General features: G+C 33.4%; 1 protein-coding gene across 1 annotated transcript in view; it reads right to left on the bottom strand.

The window, feature by feature from the left end:
- Positions 1 to 757: 757 nt before the first annotated feature.
- Positions 758 to 9180, bottom strand: part of LOC149735451 (kinetochore-associated protein 1-like) — a 31879-nt gene continuing 23456 nt past the window's right edge. The window contains exons 34-47 of the mRNA XM_089878339.1: positions 8877 to 9127; positions 8187 to 8350; positions 7466 to 7593; positions 6795 to 6963; positions 5919 to 6073; positions 5368 to 5621; positions 4749 to 4879; positions 3963 to 4084; positions 3334 to 3474; positions 2717 to 2954; positions 2237 to 2374; positions 1792 to 1909; positions 1599 to 1726; positions 758 to 1423 (exon numbers count right to left, since the gene is read on the bottom strand). Of these exons, the coding sequence (XP_089734465.1) occupies positions 1388 to 1423; positions 1599 to 1726; positions 1792 to 1909; positions 2237 to 2374; positions 2717 to 2954; positions 3334 to 3474; positions 3963 to 4084; positions 4749 to 4879; positions 5368 to 5621; positions 5919 to 6073; positions 6795 to 6963; positions 7466 to 7593; positions 8187 to 8350; positions 8877 to 9127 (2173 nt within the window). The 3' untranslated portion in view covers positions 758 to 1387. The remainder of the gene's footprint in view (positions 1424 to 1598; positions 1727 to 1791; positions 1910 to 2236; positions 2375 to 2716; positions 2955 to 3333; positions 3475 to 3962; positions 4085 to 4748; positions 4880 to 5367; positions 5622 to 5918; positions 6074 to 6794; positions 6964 to 7465; positions 7594 to 8186; positions 8351 to 8876; positions 9128 to 9180) is intronic.

Here is a 9180-nt window from a genome sequence, read left to right as displayed (position 1 = left end):
GAAAAAACTGAAATGGCAGTGTTATTATGAACGACAATAACTTATTGCAAAGTCAAGAACTTGTTGTAAGTTTTTACAGAATATGACAACTTAAATTTTGATCGGTCAGTACTATATATAGCTGTCTAATAAAACGAATAAGGTCAACAGTCATATGTTGTAACATTTGTAACGACAAAAAAGCGTCCTAAGAGCTAACAATATAACTATAGAAAGTGCCTTTCATATTGTTTTGTAAACCTAAATAATCCAGTTCCGGAAACTCAGTCAATCATTACGATTTTGGCGTAGTGAACCGAATGACTTTAACCATACAGTTTACGTAACCATTTTTTACCGCGATTTGTAAATTTCAAGTTTCGTACGACAACTGTAATTTACATTACAGACTTAAACACTTTTTAGGTACTAGTGCATACGTTTTTCAATCTGTTTTATAATAAAGTTATTTCGTTAATTTTTACTACCCGGTAAAATCCGAATGGTCGGCTACTGCGGTCAGAATCAGAGCCATAGAAATTTCTACGACCTGGTCAGAAAAAGCTGCACTTTATCACGCCATACAAAGGTACGGATCGAAAAAAACCATAACGTAAATAAACCTTCATTTACTAAATCGACGTATGCTGATCAATGCTGTGCCTAAGTTGTGTAGGTTAAATGTAAATTCTACACGTTGTAAATGTAACTTTATTCAGCAGTAACTTAAAAAGCCAATCCAATATTAGATAAAACTTGCACACATAGCAGTACACAATCATGATTGAATGTAATTTATTTACCCTGCCATTGGAAGGCAAAAACAGTTGTTATAACACGAATGTTCTGTTTTGTTTCCCAGCTTACGATTTATTACATTTGTAACTTAATAAGTGATTTTTTAAGATAATTAATTTAAATAAACAAGAGTTTTGCTAAATGAGGAGAGCACCTGACTCAATTGCATTGTAGTGAATCTGAGCTGCCTTCTATAATTTTTGTTTTCTGCTGGTAACATTCTACCTTCCATTACATTAATGTTGTGTAGTGCGAAATAGACCCAATTTGAAACTAACTTGGAGCATTTAAAAAAATACTACACAAAAATATAATAGAGCTTTCATTTGAAATTTTGGTTGGGTTGTCACACGCAACAAACTTTCTACACAAACAGAATTGAAAAACACAACAAAAAATAGTTTATACAAAAATAGAACATACCAGACACCATATCATACAGTACATATCGTACCATATACCATCATTTACAGGAAAAGTGTAAATGAATGGTACCACATTATTGGAACAAACAATATTAAACCAAGTATTTAAGGAAGAAACAAAAGCGAGTAATACTTTCAACAAACACCATGTTTGTGAATACACTTGATAAAAGTTCCAATCAATTCTAAGTTTTCTTATTAGCAGAAAGGAAAGTCGATAGCTGAAAACAATTTAAAAATAACGTTATTGATTATAAACACTAAACAGTATAACAAGTATTACAAACACAGCCTGGGTGTTGGTGTAATGATCCAAATCTGCCCTAATTCTCAGGTTCTTGACAAGGACCTCACCCATATCGAATAAAATAACAAATATTAAATGTAACTACTGACCAACATATGTCCAATAATAGGAGACTTTCCACCACAGAACTTTTCCATCTGTGCTTCTATTTCAGCTCCTTTTAACTCAACTAACTTTCGTGCTCTATCATGGCTGGCAGGTGATGCAAGCAAACAACCTGTAATTTACAACAAAGGAAAACAACTAGAAGTTTAATGCGTCAAGAATGTATGACAATTTTACCCAAAGCAAGCGCATAAAGTTGAAGTGATTCAAATTGTTGAGCAACATACGCCAAGTTCATTCGATGTAGAAGAGGACTTAGGACCAGAAAGTGATAACAAGATACAACAAATTCATTCTAAAAGCATAATTTTGAATGTAGTAATCGGCAATAAAATGTGGCAATGAATATATAGTAGTTTATGCGTTATATATATTATGAAATTTAACTGTCATTGCTTCAACCCAGCAGTCACTAATGAATTTACCAGACTGTCAGTCATAGAAGATAAAAACAATAAAAAACCCTACAAAAGCCCCACGAGGTGTATTAATTAAAATTAAAGCCAATGTTAGTTAAAAAAATTAAATTAAAGCCAATGTTAGGACTGCATTTGCCCTGCCACGCAAGCATAAATAGATGACGTTTATACACATGAATACAAAATAAGTAATGTTTATTTACCTGCTGTTCATCTAATGGTGGGGTCAACGCAACAAGTGGAAGGGTAACGCATGTCTGCCATACAGAAGTAAGGCATGGTAGTGTAGATACAGCAGGTATGTGGAAGATATTTGGCAGTAACTGATGTAGATATGAAACCTAAAGGGGAACAATGACAAGTTAATAAAAAAGGAAATGGTGTATATTGGCATTGAACCATTTTAAAACTAAACTGTCTTTATGTTAAAAAATTTGGGGCAACGTTAAAAAAACAACACTTTTTTGGTGTAGTACAATGAATAGGTTATTTATTAGGCCCCAACAAGATATGCAAATTCCAGAATTACACCACTGACCACGTCATTCAAATATGAAGTAAAACATAAAAAACAATACTGACCAAAACAGATGATAATTTTAAATAGGAAATTGTATGTCAACCCAATGCATAACTGGTAACTGCGACAAAAAAACCTTCTGAAAATCATTAATAGCTTGTACCTCCTGCAAAGCAACCAACTGTTGCAGTATCACTGCCCATGTATCTTGTGGAGCAGGTCCAAACTCTTGGCACATCTCAGCTGCAACTTTAAGAGTGTCTGGGTTGTGTCTATGTGTTGCAGATGATAATATACTGTGGACCACGGATAATTTATCTGCTTCACGCAGATGGGAAATTGATATCTTAAAGTTGGCAGCATCAAGTTTTGATAAATAAACGAAAAGTTGCAGCTCATCTCTGCAATTAAAACAATTGACATTAGTAAGAGATGAAGTCACACTGGTCGCATGAAGTCCCAAGCACATTCTATTCAGACATTGTTACATCAGCAAGTTTGGTATTGGGGTAATGTACCAAGTCTGGCCTTAATTTATAATTTAATATACATAAATTTGAAATGGAAATTACTGCTGGTAAATAAACATCAATTGATTGTTTGACAATTGCCAGATGCTAGACGTAAAAATGATGGTACACGAAACAAATCAATAAAATTAACATTTTTTACCAGAAAAGCGAATTTCAATTACATTGTGTCTGGTTTCAAAGGCAGCAAAAAAAACAACAAAAAAAACGAATGTTTATTTACATAAATATTAAACAAATAAATTCTGACCTGAGGTGATCTGCTCTTTTATCTGTCAAGTTATAAATAACATCATCATCCACGATATGGAAGAGACAATTCAAGACCCTTAGTTTGGTAATGTTGGTAACTTTCCTATGCTTTTGATCACCGAGCAATCGACTCAAGTGTCTAAAACATAATATTTCCGTTAATATCATTTAAACAGATTGTCACAAATTGTGTTTTGATTTTGTTGTTATTGGCTGTAAGCCATTATGCACAGCAGGTGTGACGTAACATTGTTTTTATGTCGTGTGTGATTGTGTTGCAATGCCAAAAACGTGGCAGTTGTTTTTTGGGTGATATTGGTAATTATTGGCTTTGGTGTAAAACGTATTATTATAATAAAAGCTTGTGGAAATTTTTTTTATAAAAGTGAACAAATTTTTACATATTCATTTCAGTGAACTAACATATTGTCTGGCGCAATGATACAGTTGTTATTGGACCGTTGTAACCAAAGTAATCCAGGTTTGATGCTTCTAAAATTGTGTCCTTGTATACACACACATTAGTGGTCACTAATGCTCTAGTTTCAGTCATTGACATAAAAAAAACATCCAAGTCTCTCTGTGGTAAAAAAAACCTTATGATGTAACAATTGTCATTATACTCACTTTGCTTGTGTTAAAGGGTTTCCATAAGTTAATAAATACAATAATTGAATTAAAGTCTTTTCTTCTTTATTTTCTTGAGATACTTGTTTTAAAGTTGAACGAAGTCTTTCCAAGTTTACAGTCTGTTGAATAAAATTAAAACAATGTTTTAACATTTGTTTTAACATTGGAGTACTTTATACACAAAGTGAGTATTGTATGCTTGACAGTGAGTATAAGGTGTATATATGATCAGTGAATGTACATATATAAATACACAATGATGATGTAAAATAACCTATCCTCACATAGCAGCGTAACTCCTACTGTTACAACACCGGCGTTTATTTCATACAACCTATAAGCTACCTATAAGTTGTGTCCACCTATAAGTTACTGACTATGCAACTTTGTAGAATCTATGGCTGACAATTTGGACAACCCATTAATGATTACTGGGTTAAAGCAAGTGCATTTCAATTGTCTTGCCTAAGGACACACCCATCAACAATAGTAGCTACATCAAGCTTTGGTAGAGTCTGCTCACAAGATTCCAACCACGAGTAAAATAAAAAACTAAAATTTGTATGCCGTCTATTGTTGATGTGCGTCTGCTTTAGTGCTTTGGCAAGACACTAAAACGCACTATAAATTTTGGTTTTGTATTCTATTCTTGGTTAAAGCCTCATAAGCAGAACATATCTGCCCACAACCTTGAATAGAATACAAACTAAAATTTAAACCTCACCAATAGGCACACTCCATAAGGCGCATAAAATAAAGTTTTTAAAATGAAATGTTTCTTACATTATCTTCTTCTTGATCTTGATCATGTTTCTTTTCAACAGTGAGCAATAATTTCAATGTCATTGTTAACCTGAGTCTCGCAACATCTTGATCGTATAACTCAGCAACTTGGTCCACAACACCATGTATATCTGGAGATTATTTAGGTCAGTAACTGGCCTACTTTTTACAAATGAACATTAGATATTTGTTTTTACATGTCAGGTTAAATTATGTGTTTTCGATTGTTGGATTTAAAAAAAAAGCCTATTTAGTAAAGTTTTCCGACCACGCGAGGATAAAGTAAGTTACATTCACTCATTCAGTCTACACCTGTTTTATATTGTATACAGCAAGAAATGTCATGTGACACCAGATTTAGGCCAGATTTTGCCCATTATTCATGAGGTGTGCTAACACAAAGATTTTATCAGATGTTTAAACCTGTCACTTCTTCAAAAAAGATCAACAAAGTATTTTATCAGATCACCACTAACCCCCAGCCACCAGGGACTATACTTTGCGAAACACTGATTTAAAAACCTTATGCCCACATATGCAAGGTGATAAGTTCGTAGGTGATTAATTTTTACTCAACATTTGTTTTTTACTTAAGTGTATTTAAAAAAGTCCCCCCTACCAGGATAAGCATCTCCTGGAGCGTAGAATCGCTGAATAATAGATGGATGTTGGTATAAATGAATAATCAAGTTGGCAGGTTGGTTGACCAGCAACAACACATCTGCGGTGTTAAGTTTTTCAAGGGCAAGTAGATGTTCAATGTTCGATGTACGAAAGTCTTGGTTAATCGATTGAAATACGGAATCCACTGAAGACATATCAGAAGAATCTTCAGGGATTGATTTTTTCCATTCAGATAAAAGACAAAGACACCTGAATTAAATATTAAAACAATTTATAATTCGTACTCGTTGCTATCATGAAATATAAGAGCTAATCGAATTATTTGTTATAAATTATTTGTTTTATTTGTAATTTTGCTATGCATTTTTGAATAGCAAAAGTTAGACAGAACTGTCTGAATTAAAAAAACATATTTATTTAACTAATGCAAATAATACTGTTAACGTAAAGGTAGTTTATTTATGATAATGGGCTAACTGTGCCTTACATTCCGGGCCCTAACTTATCACCCTGCAGGACCTCACCTTTTTTAGAAATATATTTTACCATTTATATGATTCCACTTTCTCAGCACCAGATGGGATGAGTTCCGACACCCGACGAGCCATTGCCACGCACATCTGACAACTTGATATGTTTTCAACCAAGCTACGAATCTCAGGGAGATGTAATTCCAGAGGCTCACCATGGTCATTTCCACACTGTAGAAAGGAAATTTTAAAACTACTGCTCTCTGTTTTTTGACACTTTATAATTAAAGCTGGCCATATATTTTTATTTAAATATTTCTATAACAGTTGTCAGTGGCGTAGATAGAAAATAATATAGCTGCAAAAGCAGTAAGTGTTTAAATTCCTGTGAAGTGTTAATAAGAAAACTGGTTTACTAGAGTTTTAAAAACATTTATATTTTAATAATATTTGTCTTGTATTTAATATTTTATTATATTGCATCTTTATCCAATTTTTGGCCACCGATGCAAAATAGTATAACTTATTTCAATCAACCAGCGCCGTGGCAAAGTGGTTAACACGCATACCTCTAACCCATAGGTAATGGATTCAAGGCTCGTTGCTGCTACTATTGTGAGTGTATGCGTCCTTGGGCAAGACTTAGTCACTTGCTCCAAGCCAGTGGTCAATAAAGGGTTGTCCAAATTATCAGCCATACATAAAAAATAATCACCCACAAAGTAACATACATAGTAACTAGTAAGCTGGCACGATGAAACAGAGCACCCGTGTTATAACGACTGTCGTTAGAGGATAAAGTTACATCATTCATTCAATTAAATATATTCCTATTCAAGTCATCATTATTAAGAGAGCAATTACAATGTTGGTAAAAAAAATAAATTTGCCCGAACAACTGTAATATATTAATAACTTACATTGCAGCAAAAATTTACAAAACACAACTCACGAGTTCTGTAATCATATTCTCAGCTGCTGTCATATATAGTTTGTCCACATTAAGTTTGAGAAGTTTTGCAACAGGAACAAGTAGATCCACAGACTTCTTTGTTACTTCAGCAGATATAACTTTCCATGCATGGTTGGTATCACCGTATAATAATGCATGCAGTGGAAGTCTATTAATAAAAGGTGTATTAGGGTGAGGGGAAATAGGACACTTTTAGCACATAATATCCAAATATTCTGATAGTGTTTTAAACAATTAACAATAGTATGTGAAAGTCGTGAGAATACGGTTTTATAATTCTTTGAATGTTCTTTGTTTAATACCAAATGAGACATGAAAATAGAATGAAAAGGTGTTCCATCTTCCCCCACTCACTATATTACAAAAAATGCACTTTTCACACTACAGGTATCAAAAATTAGAAGGCAGCAACTGCAATAAGTAAAAAACCACAGCCATTTTCTTTGATATTCCAAACTGTTAACCACAGGTTTTTAATATCAAATAAATTTGATTGGAAATTTAAGCAGTTTTATGCGATATAAGCTATTTAACCTAGAGTATAACCGATTGCAAAAAATCCAGACACAGTACACTAAACCTGTCATCTTTGCAATAAAAGCTATTTGGAACTGTCCAATTGCCAGGTTAATTACAAATTTTATAAATACCTTGTGCTAGATATGCTTGGAAGACTTTTAGAAGACACACTTCCTCTTTTCCAAAATTGCTGCTTTTCTAAATCGGTTGGATTATTTTCACGTTTGATGTGTAGTAAATAATTCAACAAATTCAAACCCTGCATATAAATAGACATTATCTATTACATCATTTCTTTTTAATTCCTTTGTATCAGCGGTTAGGGTTGTGGTTCTTTTTTGTATGCTTTATCCTTTTAACAAAGATGCTTCATTAGACCTCCAATATGTAATATGGCGCTCATTTATTAAAAAGTGAAAACAACTAATTACATCAGTTATAATGCGACATATGCTCTAGCTTTTTGGCAACGAGTTGTTTAATGTCTGGTAAAGTAGTACAAACGGCACAATTTTTCTGTCCCGTCAAATGATGTAGATTTTGATTTGTAGCTCATTTACCCTCTAAATACCAGGAATTTACCCCAGTTTAAGAAATGCTGGGTTGGAGCATTGCTTGATAGCCAGAGGATACCAGTTCAAAGTTCAGTGCTGCTACTATTGTTACTGTGTGTTCTTGGACAAGACATGTAACGAATAATAGGCATTCAAAAAAAAGTATCCACTAAGTTATATAAATGGCAACTCATAAGTTTAAAAATAGATGTATCGTGTATAAAATAAGACACCAGTGTTATTAAGCTCACTTATCATGCAAATATAAGTGATATTTTTTATTTATTTAAAATCAAACCTTCTGCACATCCAGTACTTGATCAGCAGATGTAAAATTCAACTTGATAAGATTTAACATGAATTCAATTTTATCGTAATCATAAGCTGATATGTTGTTACGAAGACACCGCTCAAGTTGGCGAAGTAGTTCATATTTATCAACGATGTTCTTTGTGAGCCACTCTATAAAGGCAAAATTAAACATGTTAATAAAAGCAATGGAAAAGGGTGAATTTTAAACTAGAATTCAAGCATAGGCAACATGTATTTAAAATTTTTTGGAATAAGTGTCATTGTCGTGTATTTAAAAACAAAATTTGAGGTAAAATTGCTAAAATTCAGTTACAATTGTCAAACCTAAGAAAGCCCATTCGTATAAACACCCGACGGTAGGGTTAAATGAATAAATGTAACTTACTTTATCTTTGCGTGGCCGGAAAGCGACAGTTGTTATAACAAGGGTGCTTATACGCCTTGGGCGCGCTTACGAGTTTTTTAGGATTTTTTATGTGTTGCTGGTAATTTGGATATTAGACAACTTATTAGTGACCCCTGGGTTGAAGCAATTGCTGTTAAGTGTCATGCCAATGAACACATACGTACACAATGATAGCATACAAGCATTGAACCCATTACCTCTAGGTTAGAGGCAAACACCCTGACCAACTGTGCCACAGATACTACTACATAACCGTGTATAAAGACTTACTTAGTTCTTCTTCAATAGCTTTCCATGTTCTGCTACCATTGGTGCGCTGGTTGTTGAAACTAAATGCTTGCATGAAAGTAGAAGGTGACTTGTTTTGTGTTAAAGCCAAACTGTTTGTATGGAAATCATATTGAATGGCCAATGAATTAGGGGAATTAATTGCTTTTAAATCCTGTTTGTTCTGTAGATCTCCACCCAATAAACAATCAACGTACTGAAGGAGTGTTTTGTCACTGTCCATTTTATAATCTCTAGAAATATTGAAATAAATTGTTGTATTTACTATATGATAAATGAAAGTCAT

This window comes from Ciona robusta, chromosome 5, assembly GCF_009617815.1.
Source record: "Ciona robusta chromosome 5, ASM961781v2".
Taxonomy (NCBI): domain Eukaryota; kingdom Metazoa; phylum Chordata; class Ascidiacea; order Phlebobranchia; family Cionidae; genus Ciona; species Ciona robusta.
The sequence above is the reverse complement of the archived record's forward strand: the minus strand, read 5'-3'. Positions and strand labels throughout refer to the sequence as shown.